Source organism: Arachis ipaensis, chromosome B09 (assembly GCF_000816755.2).
Source record: "Arachis ipaensis cultivar K30076 chromosome B09, Araip1.1, whole genome shotgun sequence".
Lineage (NCBI taxonomy): Eukaryota > Viridiplantae > Streptophyta > Magnoliopsida > Fabales > Fabaceae > Arachis > Arachis ipaensis.
This window is the reverse complement of record NC_029793.2, coordinates 7,490,123-7,513,256: the sequence shown is the minus strand read 5'-3', so window position 1 is coordinate 7,513,256 and position 23,134 is coordinate 7,490,123. Positions and strand designations below refer to the sequence as shown.

At 36.1% G+C, this 23,134-nt stretch overlaps 4 protein-coding genes and 2 long non-coding RNA genes across 8 annotated transcripts in view; 3 read left to right on the top strand and 3 right to left on the bottom strand.

Annotated features, from left to right (window-relative positions):
* LOC107614877 (TMV resistance protein N-like) overlaps window positions 1-3,585 on the top strand; it is a 7,464-nt gene extending 3,879 nt beyond the window's left edge. The window contains exons 4-7 of one of the 2 annotated variants that reach the window (XM_021110863.1): window positions 504-2,006; window positions 2,708-2,775; window positions 3,040-3,119; window positions 3,343-3,585. In XM_021110863.1, the coding sequence (XP_020966522.1) occupies window positions 504-2,006; window positions 2,708-2,775; window positions 3,040-3,094 (1,626 nt within the window). In that variant the 3' untranslated portion in view covers window positions 3,095-3,119; window positions 3,343-3,585. The remainder of the gene's footprint in view (window positions 1-503; window positions 2,007-2,707; window positions 2,776-3,039; window positions 3,120-3,342) is intronic. The other variant, XM_021110864.1, reaches the window with a different exon arrangement.
* Window positions 6,435-6,924, bottom strand: LOC110266360. The gene is made up of 2 exons (XM_021110874.1): window positions 6,682-6,924; window positions 6,435-6,644 (listed from the first exon to the last, which is right to left on the bottom strand). The coding sequence occupies exons 1-2, from the start codon at window positions 6,889-6,891 to the stop codon at window positions 6,459-6,461; spliced, it is 396 nt and encodes a 131-aa protein (XP_020966533.1). The 5' UTR covers window positions 6,892-6,924; the 3' UTR covers window positions 6,435-6,458.
* On the top strand, window positions 6,837-11,817 carry LOC107616987. Its single transcript, XM_016318833.2, has 3 exons — window positions 6,837-6,953; window positions 7,035-7,177; window positions 11,287-11,817. Exons 1-3 carry the CDS (start codon window positions 6,860-6,862, stop codon window positions 11,350-11,352), a joined length of 303 nt encoding a protein of 100 aa, XP_016174319.1. The 5' UTR covers window positions 6,837-6,859; the 3' UTR covers window positions 11,353-11,817.
* On the bottom strand, window positions 8,815-10,566 carry LOC110266364. Its single transcript, XR_002353653.1, has 2 exons — window positions 9,529-10,566; window positions 8,815-9,498 (listed from the first exon to the last, which is right to left on the bottom strand). It is a non-coding gene; the product is annotated as an uncharacterized LOC110266364 (long non-coding RNA).
* On the bottom strand, window positions 10,640-11,977 carry LOC110266362. Its single transcript, XR_002353651.1, has 4 exons — window positions 11,716-11,977; window positions 11,491-11,619; window positions 11,224-11,319; window positions 10,640-10,759 (listed from the first exon to the last, which is right to left on the bottom strand). It is a non-coding gene; the product is annotated as an uncharacterized LOC110266362 (long non-coding RNA).
* Window positions 13,325-23,134, top strand: part of LOC107614878 (TMV resistance protein N-like) — a 16,031-nt gene continuing 6,221 nt past the window's right edge. The window contains exons 1-4 of one of the 2 annotated variants that reach the window (XM_021110869.1): window positions 13,325-14,217; window positions 16,474-17,225; window positions 17,385-17,581; window positions 17,698-18,000. In XM_021110869.1, the coding sequence (XP_020966528.1) occupies window positions 13,724-14,217; window positions 16,474-17,225; window positions 17,385-17,581; window positions 17,698-18,000 (1,746 nt within the window). In that variant the 5' untranslated portion in view covers window positions 13,325-13,723. Of the gene's footprint in view, window positions 14,218-16,473; window positions 17,582-17,697; window positions 18,001-23,134 lie in introns of both variants that reach the window. The other variant, XM_021110868.1, reaches the window with a different exon arrangement.

Genomic DNA, 23,134 nt, shown 5'->3' with positions numbered 1-23,134 from the left:
TACACCCAATAATTATTTATATATAAACATCATAATTTTTTAAAATTAAAACAAAGAACATAATTGGTTCTCAATAGACAATAGTTTCTTGTCATTTAACATTTTCTTGTTTTGCTACATCATATTAATTCACTATATGTCATGATCCAATGCTTTCTTCATCAAACAGAGAGAACAAAAGTAAGGATTTTGTTAGGTAGAGAATAGTTTTTGTGAATAATATGAAAAATACATTCTAAAATTGACCCAATAAAATAAAAATACACTATACCTCAAATTATTCACATAAATTTTAATATTAAGATAATCATTCGTACACCTAGTGAATTGAATATTCAATATATCTATTGTTTACATTGTTTAATATTTTCATTGGGTACATATACTTTTTCAAATTATAATAATTAATAAGTGAGAATAATGCAACGCATTAAACTATAAAATAACACATTTTTCCTTCACTAATCATGTACATGTGTTAACATGTTTGTTGGCGTTGACAGAATCTACCAAGTTTGGAGTTCATTGACCTCGCTCACAACAAACGCTTGATAGAGTGTCCAAATTTAGCAGGTGCTACGAATCTCAAATCAATATCACTCATTGGCTGTGAAAGCTTACAAGATGTTGATTCATCTATTTTCTCTCTCCCCAAGATTGAAGAACTACACGTGAGCTATTGCACATCGCTAAAGAGGCTTTGCAGTGACAATTGTTCTCCCTCTCTCCGTGGCTTGTGGGCCACTGGTTGCTCCAATTTGGAAGAGTTCTCAATCCCCATGATGGGTGATCATTCCAAAATCCAGTTATGTTTACCATCAACGGCTTTGAATGAAGTGCCGTCCACTATTATGCATCTCAAAAATCTTGACGACTTCGGTTTTAACATCAGCTATTCTCTTGAGAAACTTCCTCTAAACTGTGCCCAAACAATTCTACTTATGGATCCAATAAAACATGAAGACAACACATGCATCATCTTAAGTAGAATATTGCCCACCCCTGCCTTCTTGTCTCTCAAGCAATTAGCTTTCTACAAATGTAAGAGCTTGTCTGAACTCCCAGACAACATTCATCTCTTACAATCATTAAAAGTATTAGCATTGGATGGTTGTCATGTCATTAAAAGTTTGCCAAAAAGCATTAAGAATCTTGAACAGCTCATAGAACTTTGGATCGCTAATTGTGAAATGCTTCAATACATACCTCCACTTCCCCCATCTATTATATACTTTGTTGCAGTGAACTGCAAATCCTTGGAGACAGTCTCAAATTTAACCAGTGAACCACCCAGAAAACACTATACATGGTTTAGATTTCATAACTGCACAAAGTTGGCTGATCATGCATACGAAGCAGTTTTGAAAGACTTGGAATCCAGGATAGAACTTGTGGCAAATAATGATGGATATCTGCATAATGAAGCAAATAGTGGTAATATATTCTTCTACTACTATTTACCAAGTAAAGAGAACATAATCAATGAGTGGTTCCCTGACTACTACTCTAGAGAAGCTTCGATCATTGTTGAAGTTCCTCCAGATCACAAGATTTCTTCTTGTCTTGTTGGCTGCATTTTGATTTCTCAATACCAATCTTTCAACCTTGGCGACAAAAAAGTGATATTTGGATGGGAATGCTACCTGGGAAAGGGTTGCAACGAGTGGGAATGGATCACAACTTCTGGCAATAGAGCACTGTTGACCAGCTATGTTCCCGATGATGTGATTCAATTGGAAATGGTATCAGATCATAAGGTAGTATGGTATGATGGAGAGCGTTCAAACAAGATAACGGAAGCAATCAAAAAGAGAAGAAAAGGCACCACTTGTAATACTATCCTTAAATTTGAGTTCTATGCTCATACAGAAGATAATGAAGAAGTAGTGATAAAGGGGTGTGGGATCCGTTGGATGCATGTCCATGTCAATCATGAACGAGGGATTAGTCCAGATGCCACTCATGAGGGCTATGAATCTCATGACTTGGAGTTGGAGGACCTTGAGGTAATGCTTCTAATACTAATCTCAAATTATTGTTGTATTGTGAATTGTTTAGTCTAGAGATCCACAACAAAAATTAAATCATTCAAAACTGATTTTAAATATATATATATATATAATGGTTGTGAACGAAAACAGAGAGTTGATGAATTATCTACGTGCTTGAATTTTCTCTTTGTTTCTTCTGCACAACCTAGCTATAAATGTTAACAAAGCTTCTTTGCTTCAATTTTATACTTGCACCACTTTTTAATATACATCTGATCCTTTTTAATATCGAAGTAAGTTAAAGGATTTGATTTTGATCTTGAATCATAGAAACGTTTAGTATGCTCTTTACTAATTATAAATGGACATCTTAACATTTGTTATTGCATAGCAAGTGTTTCACTTTTTCAATAAATTTAAATCACACAAATGATAATGATGATTTAGTAATGATATAAAAAAAACTTTAGACCTCCAAAACATCAAAGCTACCAAACTAATACATCACTTTGCAAAAATTAACTATTTATGCATAGACAAAAATTTGAAATGAAACATTTTTGTATATTAATATTTATGTTCATGATGTGTTGTCAATTTTATACCACAATATGTTGTTTAATTTGATATCATCCTTGTTTGTGTGGTTAATTATCATATCATAGTAATAATGTATCAAATGTGGGGGATCATAAGGAATTATATTGTTGTCGCAGAGTGAGACTGTCAGAAAACAGAGAATCGGAAAAAGAGTGCATTTACATTGTGGTTCCAAAGATTACTGGTAAGTTGCCTTATTATATTAGCTAAGCTTTTGATTATACTTGATGAAATTACTATTTCTTAAACAGCTTACTTTTCATATTATAATTAAGTTTGTTTTACTATATGGTCTGGTATTATATGAATACATATATTGTTTAACTCATTTTTAATGTATATTTTTTATATTTTAATATATATTTTATACTACTAATTAATTTTAAAGACTATTTTTGGTGTATATTTAGTATGGTCGATAATTTTATATTTGTCAATTTTATAACAGTGATGGAGAACAGAGACCGAAAAAAAGATATAAAGAAAGAATACTCCAAGAATAGTGCAATATTTTCCTGTTAAATTAAGGTACAATATCTTTTCTTTTAATTATTGTAAATTTGTATGTATTTTCTATCTGCTTTGTTTCTTTTAACTGATCATTGTTTTTGTAACTTAAAAAAAATAATAAAGAAAGGAAAAGAAAGAAAGTATAGCAGTGGATGCAAAATGCAAAGTCTCGTACGTGGCTTGGCTCATATATATGTGTTTCTTTCTTTTAAGTTTTAACCTTTTTGTCCGGTTCTAACAGAGCGAGAAGAACATATCATATGAAAATTCGAAGAGGAAAGCTTCATTTGGGAACACCTAAACTTCCTTCAGTTCATTATTGTTGTAATAGTCGTCTATTTGGTCTTTTTATAGCACACTTTCTCTAAGAATACACCATTATTTATTTTTGTTCAATTTATTGTTGTTCAATTTTCCTGTCAACTCGGCAGTGCAGTTTAATTTAATTTGCATATTGTTTTTGGCACTTTCATGTTCGGTTTTATACTCATAATAAGATATTATCTATAAGTCTCACACCAATCTCACACCATTAAAATCATTATTAATGGCTATTTGATGACTACAAATTACAAAAGTTGCTATCCCTAGCATTCCTCATGATAAAAAATGTCATGTTGACACTATTTAACAATTATTTAACGTAAATATCACATAAAATTATGATCAAATTAATGTTTATTAGTAATTTATTATGATATTCTATTCAATAAAACAGTGTCAAAATATAGTATAAGAAGTATTATTAAAAACTAATTTAGAGTATTATTCTTATTAAAATATTGCTCTTATTAATAGAATAACAATTTAATAAAAAGTTTCCAACTTTTCATGAGCTTTGTAGTTAAATATTTTTTAGTCAAAGATACCCCATATCTTTTTTTTCGATAATTACACTGGCAAACATAAAGATTACAATAACATCTTAGGTGCAGGTTTAATTTAGTAATTACAAGAGAAAGTGAGGTCGACCCAAAAGAGTACAATAACATCTTAGGTGCAGGTTTAATTTAGTAAGTAAAAATTACAAAACATAAAGATTCTAAGCTAAGACGCCCAACTGATTTGAGAGAGTCAATAACTTCTTAGCTATGATTTTATTTTTATCCACTGCTATGAATCTTTTTTCTGACTTGTATCTTTGTTATACTCCAATAAGCCTTAACACCTCTTGTTCCATCATAGGTAAGTGAGCATCCTCGCTAAATATTTTACTGATTCTAGAATTTTGAGACACCACACAATGGCATAAAATGAAGTGCATCATACCATACCTCTTTATAAGACTTCAGACACTATACTTTCATCCAAGATTGAAAGCAGTGGACTGCATTTCCAGGCCATGACCATTACAACTTTCTTCTTTGTAGTGCTACTCCCCACAAGCTCCACGCTATAGGACAAGAGAAGAACATAAGGTGATACACGGTTTCCGAGCAACTCCACAAAGTACACAGCTCTCCATCTCCTTCGAGAATAAACCACTTGCTAAGTTTTTCTTTAGTGTTTGATCAGTTTTTCCTGTAAAACAAACCAAACCAGCATTTCTACATGGGGTGGCACTAAGTTCCTATGTGGAATACTCCTTTGTGTTGTTTCTATGAGGAACTTCACTGTAAACTCTCCTGACCCTTCGTATCTCTACTTTATTTCATCCTCCTTGTTGGGATAGATTCCAACCCTCCTCAAGATGAACAAAATCTCCTCTAGGCTTTCCTCTTCTCACACCCTCAGATCGCACCTCCAATTCAAGCTCCACCTCCATTCAAACCCATTCCACATTCCACAATCACTAATAGTGCGGTCTTTGCGTCTGGATAAAGCATAAAGCCTCGGAAACATATCCTTTAGTTTACCTTCTTTAACCCCTGTGCTATGCCAAAATTGTGTTCTCGTTCTACTATCTACTATGATTTTCTTCCCTTGCTGAAATTGGGATGGCATTGCCTCCTGATCTCTATATATCAATGTTGGCAATAAGTGATCAAACATCTCTGTTGAAAACTCAATTTTGATCCATTAGTGGCTGCTCCCCTGAAATATTATTACATGAGCAAGTAATTCTTTTACACAGGACACAATACTCTTTATCGAAATGCCACCACCATTTGAACAGCAATGTGTCATTCTCTAAAATTATGTCACCGACGCCTACCAAAGATACCGTATATTGAGTAATTAAAAATTTAAAATCATAGATAGATGGAAATCGTATTGTGTGATTTTAGTGTCGGTAGTACCATGGCCATGCTTGGTCACAATCGACAATGTTGTTTTCATGGTTTATGGCAGAGATAATAAAGCAAAAGGTATAGAGTAGACTCACACACTGAATTTTAAAACAACTAACCAAATCTATGATGGGGACACTTCATCAAAAATGGATAGTCATGTCATGTGCATCTTACCCCTTAATTTTTCCTAACTATCCAGTTTCTTAATCTCTATAATTAATTTGGATAATTATACATGCATTATTGTTGATGACTTTCTTAGTGAGGCTAACGCCAACGTTGGCAAAATTTGTTATTTCTTGCCAATTAGAGGCAGTAAAGTTGATGATGACTTGTTCCATAATGGATCTTCACAAAATTCCATCAGCATTCAACTGCCACTAAGTTCCAATTTCTTTGTTTTCATTTTCTACTTGGCTCCTGATGATGATGACCAGAATTCAAATCTGGAAGTTAAGTTCTTTGCTCGGCTACCAAACAAGGAGGAAGTGGTGATAAAAGAGTGTGGCATCCGTTGGACATACACAAACATGGAGAAGAAATCAAGAGGGAGCAGCTTCAAGAGAAACAGGGGTGTTTTTGAGTTAGAAGCCATTGCATCTCCAAATGAAGAAAAGGGGTTCGAATCTGATGATGAAGGGGAAGAACTAGTTCCTCCAGCAAAGAAATTTAAGCATAGCTTAATGGAAGTTGAATCAGTAGAAAACTTGAGGTAATCTTTTCTTTAATTAATTAATTGGTTACTATATATAACTGAGTGGTAAACAAATAAGTTTAATTTAATTTATGCATGCTTTAGCCAAGATATGCTAATAATATTTTCCTCTTTAAACAAAAAAAATGATCTGAAGAAAAAAGCTTGAACAACTTTTGCACATTCAATTTGATGGAGGCTCTCTTATTAGCGCAGAGATCAAATTGGGGTACAATGTGTAGTCCATTTACAAAATCCCCTTCTACCTAACCCTAGCCGCCATTAGTCCTTCTCCTATTACACCCACGGCAGAGGAAAACCAAAAAAAGAAGGAAAGAAAAACCTAAGGAAGAAGGGAAGAACGAAGAGGGAGAAGGTGAAGGGAGATGACGACGCCGGCGGGGTTGGGTGCCGCCGTCGCCGTTGCTGTTAGGCCAGAAGAGAGGGAAGGGAAGCGTGGGGTTGAGGGGGAGGAGCTGCCTCGCGTCTTGCCGTCGCCACCGCCGTCGCCATCATTGCGAATCGCCGCCGTCGTGCCCGCAAGTGTGGAGGAAGCCCGTTGCTTGCCAGCTTCGTCGGATCTCTGTCATCGAACCCGTCCTTGCCGCCGCCATTGGAGTCACGAACGGAGGAGGGAGAAGAGGCGCGAAAGGGAGTGTTGCGGTGTTGCCGTGGTCGTCGAGTGGCTGGGCTCGCCGTCGTCGCGTTTGGGTGGCTGTTGCGCCGCCGTCCGTTGCTGCCTTGTCGCCACTGAAGCTTCGCGTTGCCGTTCTGACCGCCGGTAACCATCGGTGGAACCCCGTCTTTTCGGGTCGAATTCCGAGTCTTGCATGCTGAATTCAATGGTTGTTGCTTGCGACATCAAACTGCTGCGTCATCACCGGAGCTGTTGCCGCTCCGTGTTCTCGGTTAATCGTAAGTCCGGTAAGCTGTCCCTTGTTCCGAACTTTGTTAGTCACTATTCTGTTATATGTTACTAAGATTCTTGCGACGTGAATGCCTTAGGATTGGGCTCCTGTTATTGTATGTTACAATTCAAGCTGTTTCGGTTGTTGCGGAAGTGGATAAAGCTGAGGTTACGGTTGCTGCTGTCGCTGAGGAAGAAGAGGTTTTTGACGCGTTTTGGTTTTGCGAGTTTGGACTTTGAGGTAGGGGTGCTTTTTCTTAAACTTGTTTTACTTTCTAGAGTTGTTATAAATCGATATTAATGCGTAAATTACTTTTTGTGATTTCGTAAATCTTATAGATTGATTTGAGTTGCTTTAGATGAATGAGATTATTAGTTCGATTGATTGACGGATCAATTGAGAAAGTTGAAACTTCTGATTAGTTGACTGATGTTAAAGTGGTTTTTCTTGAGTTATTGAAAGAGATTTAATATTGGCATTTAGTTTAATTTTGGAAACGATTTGATTTTAGAAAAGATTTAATATTGAAATTTGGATTTGATACTAAGCCTGATTTGATATCAGAATTTGATTTTAAAACAAATTTGGAAAGGACTTGATATTTGAAAACGGTTTGTTTATTGAGAATGATTTGCTATTTTGAAAATGATTCGAAAGGAGTTTAAGGAATGGTTTGGTTTGAAACTGTTTGAGAAGACCGAGAATTCTTAATTATTGATTGATGCTATCGATTGCAGTTGGTTTAAATTGCGATTTATAGGATTGGTTGTTTGAATTCTGGATTTTGTAATTTCCTTGGGTTGAGTGTTGTTATGGAAGTGATTTGAATGATTAACAGGCATTTGGTTTGATTTGGTTGGGACCCGAAAAGGGTGACAGAGTCTAAGTTTTAGAGGAGATGCTGCCGAAATTTTAAGTTTTATTTGAAGTAATTCCTTAAAAAGATTTGCTTTTAAACATTATACGTTTTAATATTGATTTATTTATCAAAGAAAGAATTATGTTTTGAATTGAGATTGTTAATGGACGGGACAGAAAGAAGGATGATGAGGATTGATGAGGATTTTCTTTGAAATATGATTTTTGAATGAATTTGGAAATGAGATTTGGATTGATGAATGATTATGTTGAGAATGATGAGATATGATCTTTGAATTATTCATATGGCTTATGAATTTGAAATATCTGAGATACGAGGTTTCCTGGATTAAGTGTCGTGGCTTGCCACCACGTGTACCAGATTGAAAACTCGATATTCTGTTGACCCTACGACGTAAGTGTGACCGGGTACTATATAAATTCTCGGGAATGTTACCCCCATTGACCAATATTGATTATTTGAGAAAAAGCTATGCATAGACTCTTGGGAATGCACGTCAGGGGACAGTCTAAGGACAATTCAGACTTGTCGGGTTGGCTAGATAACCGACAGATGAGCCTCATCAGCCATAGGACAGACATGCATCATATGTATTTGTATACTTTGCTTGGGTTTGAACTTGTTTTGGTTTGCCTAATTGCTAAACTATTTGTAACTGCTACTTGAACTATTTGCTGTAACTGCTGCCTACTTGTACTTTCTTTGTCTGTCTTGCCTGTGCTTGTCCTGGCGTGTTGCATTTGAGAATGAACATTGGTGCTGAGTTAATGATTGTGTTGTTTGATTGCGTGGTTAGTTTTTGATTGAGATTCTCTTATAAGAAAAGAAAGGTTTCAGATTTTTGAAAAATTAGACATTGTTTCTTCGAAAAGGTTTTGAACGACTACCTATTGGTTTTTAAAAGATTCATAAGGCAATGATAATCACTGAACTTGAAAACAGTTTTTTTGTAACACCCTCACTATCAGAAGTCACGCTTCCGGCTGCGCTACTCTGATAGCAAGAAGTATTACGACTACTTTACATACTAAATATTAAAATAGGAGCTTGTGACTCAACACCGTATCGCTAATCACTTTATAAACCGGAAATCAATGTTATGAAAATTGGTTCAAACCGGCCGGTTGAACCGGTCGAACCGTGAACCGATAAGAAAAACGGTTCCGACAAATAGCATAACCGCTCATTTCAAAAACCGAAATTGGACCGTTGGACCGGTCGGGAACCGGTCGATCGGACCGAACCGGGACTCGACCGGTTTTCACATTTCAACTCACCGTTTTGAATTTTAAATAAAAAAAAGAAAATTGAAAAAAATAAAAAGAGCGTCACCAACACCAAGTCACTGTCTCCCTCTCTGTCTCCCACTCATCTTCCCTCTGCATCCCTCTCTCAAAAGAAAAAACCCTAGCCTCCATCGCTACTCTCTTCTTCAAGCTATCACTGCTGCCGTCCTACCGCCGCCGTCGAATCTGGTTTAGCTGTCGCCCCACTGCTTTAGCGTTTCTCCGCTCGTCCCAGCCGTCGTGTCGCATCGCATCGCATCGCATATGCTCGAAGCCGCCGTCCCACTGCAACTCGTCTCGTGTCGTTTCTCCGTGGAGTAGCCGCTGTTCTGCCGCGTCGGTTCTGGTCCACCGCGCTCCAGCCCTCCTCTGCTCCAGATCTGCCGTGCTCCACCCTCCTCTGTTCCAGTTCCGCCGCGTTCCACCCTCCACGGCTCCAGTTACGCGACGATCTAGCCACCCCTTCTCCAGTTCCGCGACGGTCCAACCACTCCTTCTCCAGTTCCTCAACGGTCCAGCCACCTCTTCTCCAAGAACCCTATGTCTATACCTTCATCATATAACTGTTTCAATTTAGAAGATTCATATGCTTCACCCTTTTACTTCTGTTATGTTGTTGCTCTGTTTACTTTAATATTTTTGGTTTTATAGTGATTTTTTGTTATTGAACTTGTTAAGTTGATAATTTGCTAAATTATTGGGCTGCTGTTGTCTTAATTTGTTAAATTGTTGGGTTGCTGTGGCTGAATTTGTTGGATTTTTCTATTCAAGTTTTGTTGTTTGTTTCATATACCTATTATTGTTCTTCAGATTATTGGGTTGCTGTGTTTTTTTTTTAAATTGTTAATTTGTTGATTTTTTAAATTGTTATTGTGATTCTTGGGATATAGATTGCTTTTGTTTTTTGTTATTAGGTTGTTGGTTTTTCTATTCCAATCTTGCTCTTGTTAATTCATTAAATTATTGTTATTGTGATTCTTGCTGTTGAGATTGTTCTTGCTAGTGAGTATATTAATTTGGATTTGTTGAAATTTGTTAGACTATAACTATATTTGGTGTGTTTATAATAGAGGAATAGAGAAAGGGGCAGCTATCATTGTTTGATTTGTTTCATTGATTGTTGTTTCAATTCTCCCTCTTTTCTGTTGTAAGAAGCTCACCCTCTCACTAATTCAATCTTCCTTCCTAATGGTTGTGAATTTGCTTATTTTATTGATGGTTTAATTATTCACAATATACCTTATACTTTTTCTAATTCAATATAATTGTTGAGTTTGCCTACATGGTTATATGATATCAGTTTATTTATATTTATTATAAAACGTTTTTTTCAGTTCAACCACAGTCGAATCGGTTGAACCTATAAACCAGTGAACCAGTAGTTAGAATGGTTCGATGACCGGTTTGGTTTTCAGAACCTTGCCGGAAATACATACTTCATCTAAAATAAACAAGCAGGCATAGATTCATATACAAGACTTCTTACATAATATATAATATATATATATATATATATATATATATATAAAACATACAACTCCTATCCCTCTTACAAAATTGTAATAACAAAGACGATGGAAGAAAATAATCTAATTAATACAACAACATATAAACCAAACGCAGTATAACTCTTCTTAGTGCTTCTTCATTCGGTTCCTGAAAAGTAAAGCTGTAGGGGGTGAGAACCTAACCACACGGTCTCACCATGGAGTTTCAAAGTTGTCATAAGAAAATATTTAATAGGAAAACTGTTTTCAAGCTCAGTGATTATCATTGCCTTATGAATCTTTTAAAAAACCAATAGGTAATCGTTCAAAACATTTTCAAAGAAACAATGTTTAATCTTTCAGAAATCCTTATTTCCAAAATCGTTTCATTTATATTACTAAGTAAATTCTACAACTAAAAAAATCCACCTTTCTTAATAATCAAGTAAATGACATTCCAAACCGGTTTTTATCCGCAACCACACACCACTCATGCAATCAAGCACCCAATAATTAAGTCAAATAAACCATTACATTCATAAGACAAATATAATCCCAGAAGTAAATCTCTTTGCATCGATATCTATTTATCACAACTCTGTAATATAAAATAGATTTTAAGAAAACCCCTACCTCAAAGAATCAAACTCGCAGCGATTTTAACGCAATAAACCCTCTTTTCACCTTATTCTGCAGCAGCTACATCATGATTTGTATTCCAAGCACTCTCTGCTAACGGAGAAGAACGGTAAGCAAAAGTAATAACCGCAAACACCGCAGCTCTAGGTAACAGACAGAATAAACACAACCAAGCAAGGCAAGGAGGAACATTACGCACTAATAAAACAGAGTCGAAATGGAGTATTATGGCAAGATAAGGTACAATAGAATTTGTCTTACTAGAAAAGAAACAAGAGAATGGGAACGGAGAAGCTATAGCTTTGACAACATTTCCTTTCAACAATCAGAACGGCGAATAAGGGCACAACCGAGCAGAAATGGCAAGCCAATGACGATGGTAGCATTAATCTGAGTGATTAAGGCAGCAAAGACACCAACAATAATTAAAACGATGGAATAGAATGAAAGTGGAACAGGGTTCAAGAAAGCAAGAAACAGGGTTACCGGTGAATCTGGCCCGGAAGGCAGCAACGTAGGCAAGGCTTACCCTCGGCGGTGAGAAGCGGTGGTGGCAACTCTGGTGATGACAAGGCGCGGTGGTGGCTTTCGACAGCCAGAACGGCGGCGGTTCACGACGGTGACACAGCTCTGACGGCGAGACAGTCTCCCTTTCCCGTCGCGTTCTGACCCTTCACCTATAGCTCAGTTCGGTGACGGAGCAGATCCACGGCGCGATGATGGCATGGCGGTGACGGCTTGACTCACGGCGGTGCAGGCAATATGAGTTCGCAGCAATAGCTTCCTCGACGGTCAGTTCTCCAGCGCGACAGCAACAACGCGAAGGGCTTCTCTCTCCTCGCGTTCGTCTCTCTCTCTTCTCCATCATTGGCGACAATTACAGCGGCTGGCGACGAGATGAGACTGAACAGTGGCGGCTGGGCGCGGCAGATCCCTTCCCTCGGCTGCGACGCGGGTAACGGCGGTAGCTTCCCTTTCTTTTCTTCCCTTGCTCGTGTCCTCTTTTCTCTCTTCGGCTAGGCTTCTCCGCGCGGCTCCCTCTCTCCTTTGACGGTGACACAACGGCACGGCGGCAGTGATGCCCGCCGGTGCCGTCTTCCTCTCTTCCCTCTTCCCCGTTTCTCCTTCTTCCTCAACGCCCTCTGCTCTCTTCTCTTTTCTTTTTTCCTGTTTCTTTCCTTATTTTTTTTCTGAAGGGGATGGGGTTGGGTCAAGGGAATGGTGGCGTGGAGTGGCGGTGAGGTGGGGTTAGGTTAGGTTAAAAGTAGGATAGTAAATTAGGGTTTCTAATTGGGAATTTTAGGAAATTCTAATTTAATTATCTAAACTTGATTTAATTAACTTTAATTAAATAATTTTTAAAATTAAAGTCTTTAATGAACAAATAAATTAAAATCAATTTAGAATAAGACTTTTCAAAAGTTTTGGGTCTTACATTTTTTATGACAACTTTAAAGCTCCGTGAGACTGTGTGGTTAGGTTCTCACCCCCTACAGCTTTACTTTTTCAGAGACCGGATGAAGAAGTATTAAGAAGAGTCAAACTGCGTTTGGTTTTATATGTTGTTGTATTAATTGGATTATTTTTTTCCCTCATCTTTGTTATCACAAGTTTGTAAGAGGGATAGGAGTTGCATATTTTATACGTATATTATATTATAAGATATTATGTAAGGAGTCTTGTACATGAATTTATGCCTGCTTGTATTTTTCTTAAGATAAAGTATTTATTCTCCGATTTTCAAAGAACGCAGCGATACAGTGTCGATTCACAGGTTCCCATTTTAATATTTCAATATGTAAAGTAGTCGTAATACTTCTTGCAATTAGAATGGCGCAGCCGGAAGCGTGACATTCTGGTAGTGAGGGTGTTACACTAATACTATTAGTCCATTTTAATTTGATAGTGTGCTCTTCGATTCCATTTTGTTGAGCAGCTTGATTTTAGTCTTAGAAGGTAGTAGATCTAACTCAAATTCATGCCCTTAAATAATATGGCAAATCTATTCTCTCTCATAGCAAAAATGTACCTGTAATTTGTGTCCTATAATCAACTTTTTACCGACAATCTATTATTTAGTTTCCAACTAAAAAAAATGGTGAGAATGTCCTTAGTTTTTCGATAACCTACCGAGCACATTGAAAGAGGGATACTACTATATACACTGTAGTGAGGTTCCCGTATATTTTCATCATTTTGGACCCACACGAAAAAGAAAGAAGAAGCACAATAGCAGATGCACCGAAAGTAAGATGTTTTTTTCTCAACTGTGTCGCGAAGTTGCAAGGAAAGCCTCTTGTTTACTTGGTTGACTTCAGTCAAAGAAAGTAGAAACGCGGATCCACGAAAGTAAGATCTGTTAACACTTTCCTTTTGTTTTTCCCTTCATTCCCTTCACTTCAAATAATGAGATCACAACTTGTTGGGAAAACTCAACACAACTCATCATGGCCATATAGAGAGAACTGATTTACCATAACTTAACATACACATCATGCCACTTTCCGGTGCTTCTTCTTCTTATTCTCAAGCATCTGTCACTCATCAATACGATGTCTTTATCAGCTTCAGAGGTGAGGACACGCGTAACGGCTTCACCAGCCATCTTCATTCTGCTCTCCGCAGAAATCAGATCGAGACGTTCATAGATTACAGAATCCAGAAAGGAGGGGCCATCTGGAACGAACTTGTTGAGGCCATCAGAGACTCAAACTTGTTTCTTGTTATCTTCTCTGAGAATTATGCTTCCTCAAAGTGGTGCTTGAGAGAGCTCGCGGAGATCATTGAATGTAAGAAGGAGAATGAAAATGTGATTGTGATTCCAGTGTTCTACAGAATAGAACCCACACATGTTCGCAAGCAGAGCGGAACTTACCACACAGCATTCGCTGAGCACGAGAGATCTTTGGAGCGTAGCGTTGTGCAGCAATGGAGGACTGCACTCTTTGAAGCTTCCAATCTTTCTGGCTTCCATTGCGATCATCACAGGTAAAGGGCCCCCATCCTTCTTAAGTTTTAACAACTAACATATTCCGAGTTTAACAGAATTGCAAGTCATCTTGAGTAAGATTGTCATAATTCATAAGCCGATAAGGGCACTATTATTTTATTTAGGTAGAAACTCACCTACAACCACTTCATATTCATACGAAGTTGTTTTTAGATAGATGACATATGTTACTATTTGATTTAAAAAAATTGATTTATTTTATACAAATAATTTTATTAAAAAACCAATTGATATAGTTATAATGTTAAATTTTTTATCGTATTTTATTTTAAAAACAAATTGACTAATTTAAATTGAGAAATTGTAGTTAATTATTTATTATATAATTTTTTTTAACTAAAATTATAATTAAAAATTATTAAAAAAATAAAATTATCTAGTATATTGGACCAGCTCAATGTTAATAAGATTTTTTATTTCTATTATAAAATATAAAAAAATTTAATTCTAAAAAAAAATCATGTTATTTTTTAAGATTTAATTTTTTTTAATGTGTTTTCATAAAATTTGCACAAAATTCACTTATCACATTAACTAAACTTATTTATTTACGTAAAGTTTGTTTATGAACTCAGCAAACTTGTTTACGTTTTAATACGATTTGAATTGTATTAATATATTTTTATTTTTTAATCAATTTAATTTTATTTAAATAATTAGAATTTTAAATTATAAAATTTATATTAGTTTATAATTTAAAATTTAAATAGATATAATTTAAATTAATAATTTATAAAATTATATGTATTTGTATTATTGTACTCACATGATTAATTTAAAATTTTTTAAATTTAAATAAACATATTCATATTATTTTAAATAAGTATGTGCTTTTAATTTGAAAATAATACGAATGTATTTAAATAAAAAAATTAACTGAAAACTTTTTTGTATGCAATAAATAAAATTAGAATTATTAGGAAATTTGGTTTCATCACATTATGAAATTGACTATGTCATATTTAGTATTATTCAATGTATTTGTTGTGAATTCAAATTGGTTAAGTTTTTTAATGTAGTTTCTAGCTAGTTTTTCTTGTGATCACAAAACTCTCTTAAACTCATATAAATATAATACTAATTTCTTAGTTACAACTTATGTGAGTAAAGGATTATGTTTATGTGAAACTTGTATAATAACCACATAAATCGCATTTGTCTATTTCTAATTTTTATTCAATTTATGGTATTTATAATTAGTAGCTTCATTTATAACTTCATTCTCAAGTGCATTGTAAATTAACATATCATTTCAATAGTGATTAAGTATCTAAGCATTAAAATTGATTATAAACATATATGACTCATAACACCATTCATTGAATAACATTAATTCATAACATATCAATTCACATAATGGGCTTATCAATGTTCTAGCCAGTAAATTTAGATCATAATGAAATAAAATGAAATAGAGATCATAATTAAAATTGAGAGAAAGTACATGATTGTAGTTGACAAGAGTTTGGCTCTAAGTTGCTAACTTGCTATATTGATGCTTCCATTGCTTTCAGTCAGAAACTCTAAATCAACCAATCAAATATGTTTGTGTATTTTTTTGGTTCTTTCTCTTTTTTCTCACTTGCTTTCTTCTGTGCGACTCCTTTATACTCAAATGATAAGCACATTGGTCATAAAGCTCTATTTTTTATTTGGTTGTCATTCTTTCCATTTTTAACAAAAAAATATTTTAAAGATAGGCTGATTGAAAGAATGATGAGATTTTTCATGAAGGATAAACAACCATGATAAAATAAGTTGGTAAAAAATAGCATGGAGAGAAAGTATATTTTCAGTTTTTTTTTGGCTTTCTTATACCTAAAAATAAGAAAAGAAATTAAAGTAATGGAATAAAAATATATAAAATAAAATTAAAAACAAGTGCTTTATTAAAAATTCTTTAAAATTAAAACAATTATTTGTAGTAAACATGATGAAAAAATTAACTCTTGTTGAAAAGTTATCATCCTGCCTTGTACATAAAATATAATGATTTTACATTGAAATCAGTTATAATTTAAGATATATTCCAGATACTATTAGGAACTATGTGTATCTATTTTTACTTTTAAGTGGGGCTATTTTTCTTTTTAAATAAAATAAATTATAGTTTTAAATCATAATACACAATTTTATAGTTTTAAATATTTAGTTATGTTTTCACCGATGCTAACAGTAAAATAACAATGTATTTATTGTTTTATTTCTAATGTAATCTTTACTTGCCATGCTAGGCAAGAAGCTGAGTTGATCGATGAGATTGTGAAAGCAATTTTTCCAAATCTAAATAGCAATTGCTATAGAGATGAACTCAAAAGCCCTTTTATTTGTAACAGAAACTATACTTCTGTTAAATCCTTATTGAAATTCAAGTCAGAGAAAGTTCTTGTGATTGGAATTTGGGGTATGGCCGGTATTGGCAAAACAACTATTGCTACTACTCTTTTTCATGAGTGCTCCTCAGAATACGAAGACCATTGTTTCTTAGCCTTTTCAAAAAATTTAGAAGGAAAAGGTCTTAATCACATATGCGCTAAACTTCTTTCGCAATTGTTAAATCAAGATCTTCGTATCAATAATATTCGAGTAATACACTCTAGTATTATCCGTAAACTCAAGCATAGGAAGGTTTTTGTTGTGCTGGATGATGTGACTAATTCACAAATTGCAGCTGATTTGATTCAACTGTTTCGTAATTGTTTGAGTTATGGTAGTAGAATCATTTTGACAACAAGGGATAGAAATGTGCTTACAAGTGGAGGAGTCGAAGAAATCCATGAAGTGAAGGAAATGAATTTTGAGGACTCTCTTAAACTTTTTAGCCATAATGCCTTTAATGATTCTCATCCTAAAGAGGATTATTATGAGCTATCAACAAGAGTCGTAGCAGATTATGCCAAAGGAATACCATTAGCATTAAAAATTTTGGGATCATTTCTTCGGACCAAAGAAAAAAGTGAATGGGATAGTGCATTGAGAAAATTACGAAAGTATCCCAATGCAGATATTCAGCAAGTGTTGAGATTGAGTTATAATGCATTAGATGATGATGAAAAAAACATCCTGTTAGATATTGCGTGCTTTTTTTACGAGCATGAAATGGAGATGGTAACAAAAATATTAAATTCTTGTGGTTTCTTTGCAGACATAGGGATAAAAAGCCTATTGGACAAATCTCTTGTAAGTATTTATTCAAATGGTAGTTGTAAATACATAAAAATGCATAGCTTGATACAGGAAATGTGTTGGAAAATCATTCATGAAGAATATAGCAAAAATGGTGGTCAACAAACAAGACTGTGGAATACCGAAGAAGTCTGCAATATATTCCAGGATGAAAGAGTAAGGGAATCATGCTTTAATGGCTTGGTCTTCAAAAAGAGTGTATGTATATATCAAAATATTGCTCACAGCAACATAATACTAACATTGTATTGCAATGCTCATCAATTTTGCAGGATATTCATGGAGTTGAAAGTATGATTGTGGATATGAATGAAATTACAATAGATCCACGTATAATTATCATTGCATTAAGGAAGATGCCAAAGTTAAGGTTACTTGCTTTAAGAGGAAATATTAACATGGATCTTGAATGGAACAGAGTGCTTATAGAGGGTTTTCAATTTCCTAATGACTTAAGGTATATTGAGTGGGATAAATGTCCACTTAAGATTGTGCCATCTATTTGTTGGCCTCAAAAACTTGTTCAGCTTTCCATGCAAGGTAGCAATATTGAAAAACTTTGGGATACAGCACAGGTAGGATCATGATTATATTTCTCTTTATACTTTTTTAATACTTTAGTTAGATACTAAAATAAAAAGACTGATATATTATAGAAATTAGTTAGTATAAAAAACAAAATTTTGAAAGAATAAAAAATAGGGTAGTTTTGATAAAAGTAATATTAATTATGGAACAGTTATTTCAAGATTTATAATTTATAAACTTACTTTAGGTAAGATTAATTTATTTCTATATATTGTAAAATATTTTTGCGTCCTAATTATTTCTTAAAAAGTCATATTTTCATCATTTAATCAAGAAATTTTTTTTTATATAAACTTTTGTGAGAATAAAATATCACACTAAAATATTTCAGAACATTGAGAGCAAACTTTTATTTAAAAAAATAACTATAATATCACAGAATAATTAAACAAATTTTGATGAGAGAACAAAGAATATTTTATAAGAAGAAAATGATAATCAAGTTCATGAGTTAGATAAATACTAGACCACACCCAATAATTACTTATATATATCTATCATAATTTTTTTAAATTAAAAAAATAACATTCACAAAATAAATAAATAAATAAATAAAACAAAGAACATAATTGGTTCTCAATAGTTTCTTGTCATTTTTTTTTATCAAAGATAGGAGACTCGAACCCACAACCTTTTAATTGAGTGTGAAAAAACTATGTTATTTGAGCTATAACTCATTCACAATTGTCATTTAACATTTTTTTGTTTTGCCATCATATTAATTTACTATATGTCATGATGCAATGCTTTCTTCATCAAAAAGAAAGAATAAAAGTAATAATCAACCACATCAAACGGTTTTCACTTTCGAAAAATTTTCTCCCTAAATGGATTTTTCACTCCTATGAATTATATATAGATGATGTTTATTTTTTTTTTGAATGAGAAGCTCAACACAACAAGTGGAGCAAGGAGTGTAGCAAGAAAGAAACAAAGCAAAAGCAAAAAAATCAGAACAAAAGCAAACATAGAAATCCCTTTGTTATCTCCGGCATTGCCATCAACAACAGAAGGGGTCAGCACCTAACCACTCCTTGTAGATCAGAAAAGATAAGTTGATGATCTCCTCAACCCCTTTTCCTTTGTTCTGAAAAATCCTCCGGTTGCGTTCCAGCCATATGTTCCAAATGATCGCACAGAAGCACACCATCCATCTCTTGCACTCTTGTTTTGTTTTTGAGTTCTCAGTCCAACTTTGAAAGTGCTCCTTTACTGCATCTGGACACACCCATTGCATCCCAACATATGATAACCAAGCACACCATACCTGCCAAGAAAAGCTGCAACCAAGAAATATATGGTGGCCATATTCAACACCATTGTTACATAAAACACATAAAGTATCTCCTTGGTGAATGACCCCAAGTCGACTCAGCCTCTCCTTGGTGTTGACTCTGCCAATCAGGACAAACCAGACAAACAACTCTACTCTGGGTGGGACAAGGCCTTTCCAAATGGTCTTTGTAAAACTGTAGCTTGATATATCCTCCGGTGCTATTTCCACCTACAACACCTGCACAAATGAGTTAGTAGAAAAAATTTCTTGTTTATCATACTTCCATACAATTCTATCCTCTCTTCCAGGATCAAGTTTAACCAGCCTCAGAGTGTGGTGAAGCTGGTTCACTAAATCCAACTCCCATTGGAATAATTCTCTCCTCCACTGAAAATTCCAAATCCAAGCTAACCCATCCCAAAACCCACAATCCCCTATCATTGACCCTGTTTGGTTTGAAACTGAGAAGAGCCTTGGAAAGCGGTCTTTCAAGGAACCTCCCTAAATCCAGACATCCTCCCAGAACCGAGTTTGTCTTCCGTCACCCACCTCCATGGACAACCCAGTAATCATCTTCTGCCTAACTTCTTGATTCTTAAATTGTAGCTGACAAATATCCTTCCACGGACCTCCTCGGATAGGTAGCTCTTGGGATGATAGGAGCTCATTTGGATTCAGGTTGTTGCAGGAACAGACAACCTTCTTCCACAACGGACACTCCTCCCTAGAGAACCTCCACCACCATTTAAACAGAAGGGCTGAGTTTCGAATCATGGCATCCCCAACCCCCAATCCACCCAGCTTTTTAGGAGCCTGAACCACTTCCCATTTAACCAACGCCATACCACTCTTTCCATCCTCTTTACTCCATAGAAATCTCCTTTGCAAGGAAATTAATTTCTCTGCAACAACCTTTGGCATCTTATACAGGCTCAGATAATAAACCGGTAGACTATTTAACACAGTTTTAATAAGTACCAACTTACCGGCCTTATTGAGGATCTTGGCCTTCCAGAGGCTAAGCTTCTCCTCCACCTTGTCTATTACAGGCTTCCACGTCTTAACCAACCTTGGGTTTGCTCCTAACGAGATGCCCAGATATTTAACTGGTAGATTGGCTTGCTTGCAGCTCAACACTCTGCACATACGTTGTATCCACTGCTCATCACAGTTAACAGGGATTAAGCTTGATTTATCAAAGTTGATACTTAGACCTGACATCAACTGAAAGCATCGAAGCAACCTTTTGTAGTTCTTGATTGTCTCTTCCTCAGGAGGACAGAATAAGACAGTATCATCTGCAAACTGTAGATGCGACAGTTCAACATGATCTCTCCCAACCAATAACGGCGATATGCGACCGTTTCTCACAGCCTCTCCAATCATCCTATGTAGGACATCAACCACAAGTACGGAGAGAAAAGGGGACAGAGGATCCCCTTGCCGCAGGCCCCTTTCCATCTTGAATGGCTTGGATGGCGAGCCATTTATCAGAACTGACATAGAGGACGTGCTCACACACTCCATAACCCACCCCCTCCATCTTCGACCAAAGCTCATCTTCTGTAAAACAATGTCTACAAAACTCCACTTGACTCTGTCATATGCTTTCTGGAAATCAAGCTTTATTACTGCCGCTTCCTTCTTCCTCTGTTTGATCCACTGAACCGTTTCACATGCGATTAGAGCCCCGTCATGAATCTTCCGACCCTTAACAAAAGCACTCTGTGTCTCACCTACTAAACCTGGCATAACACCTCTCATTCTCCGAACCAGCATCTTCGAAATTACCTTGTATACACACCCCACCATGCTAATCGGACGCAGATCTTTGATTTCCTTAGCACCAGTAAACTTGGGGGCCAACGCCACCCACGTGACATTAGCATCAGGCAGCAACCTTGAAGATTGGAAAAAGGCCAGAACCGCTGCCGTGAAATCCGAACCTATATCAGACCAACACTTCTTTATGAAATTCATGTTGTAACCGTCACATCCTGGAGCCTTAGACGATTCACAATCCCACACTGCCTCTTTAACCTCCTCAGGTAACGGTAGCATCTCTAGAGCAATAGAATCCTCCTCGCTTATCCTTTCCACCAGACCATCTCTGAATCCCACCTCAAGAGACCTCTCTTGATGATATAAGTCTTTATAAAACTCCCTGATGGCAAGCTTAGTTCTGGCTTGATTCCTTATCAATCTTCCATTAATAAGTAAAGAATCAATCCTGTTATTTCTCCGCCTGGCAGAAGCTAAGTTTTGGAAGTACCTCGTATTTTTATCCATGTCCCTCGCATGCCTCGACCTTGACATCTGCTTCCAATGTAGTTCTTTCCTCACATACCATCTCTCACAACAAGTAACTAGCGCCTTCCGTCTTGCTTCCACTGTCCCATCATAGCTCCCATTGCCGACCATGTCATCAATCTTCTTAATCTCTTCCTCAAACCTCAAAATTTTCTTGTCCATATCACCAAAATTTTCTCTATGCCATCTCCCCAAAGGAGCCGTCAACGCCCTTAGTTTATCGGTGAATGGTATCTCTCCTAGCCCTCTCCATTCCTCCTTGACCATCCTTAAAAATCCTTCATGAGTAAACCACGAATCCAGACTTCTGAATGGCCTCGCACTGTCTCTCAGCCTCTTCTCTTCCACTATGATAGGGCAATGATCTGACAAACCCCGAGGACCACCTCTCAAGCGAGTCTCTGGAAATGCCTCAAGCCATTCCAAGCTAACCAAAGCTCTGTCAATACGGCTGCATGACTGTCCCCTAAACCATGTAAACTTACGGTCAGAGATCGGTAGGTCCACCAAGCCCATGTCATGCATCCAATTCTTGTAGTCGTGTGCCGACAAAAGTAAGCTTTCTAATCCTCGCCTTTCTTCCACCTGTCCAATCTCATTAAAGTCTCCAAAAAAACAACAGGCGCCTGGGCATAAACCAGCCATGTAACTCAACTCCTCCCACACAACAAGTTTCTCATCTCTAGTGTGAGCACCATAAACCAAGAAAAAAGTACAGTTAATAGTATTCTCTGACAGGACCCCTTCAACACATAGCCATCGCTCACTTTTATAGCAATTTCTCATTTTAAAGAAACCATCATCCTACATTAATAACAACCCGCCAGATGCACCAACAGACTCCACATATTCCCATCCCACACAACCGTTCCCCCATATTTTCACAACATCAAACCTTGTTACTAACTGTCATTTAGTCTCAACCAACCCTAACATATCCAACCTATGCTTCCTCTTAAGTTCTTTCACCATCCTTAACTTCCCATCACCCCTTAACCCCCTAATATTCCATGAGCTAATAATCATTTTAAATTATTATTACACACCTTTTTGAGATTTTTGGGTCTGCTCCGTCTAGCTTTAGCCTTCTGTTTTGCCAGTCTCCTTTTTCTAGCAATCTCTTCATTCTGTTCTTGGAGGATCCGCATGATGTCATCATCTTCATTGAGCAGCATTGCTCCGGATTCTTCTGCTAGCTCCCATGTCTTCCAGTTTTCCAGCATTTGTTCATCCAGATTTACATACTCATTACTACTATCTTCGTCTTCGTTGGCCTGTCCTTGTTCCCTTTCATCATTGCCTCTGTCACCATGTCCTTCCTCCACGTTCTGCATCGGAGAATTCCTAGCACAAACCGATTCAATCCCTAGGCCTGCCTCCGTTAACTCTGCACAACCACCACCAATTGCTTGATAATAGGCTTCATTACTTTGTCTGTCCATGTCATTGGCCCCTTGAACTTCCTCCAACAGCGTCACAGCTCCTTCCACCCTTTCAATCCGGTTTTCCAACCTGCAACCCCCTATCATCACGGA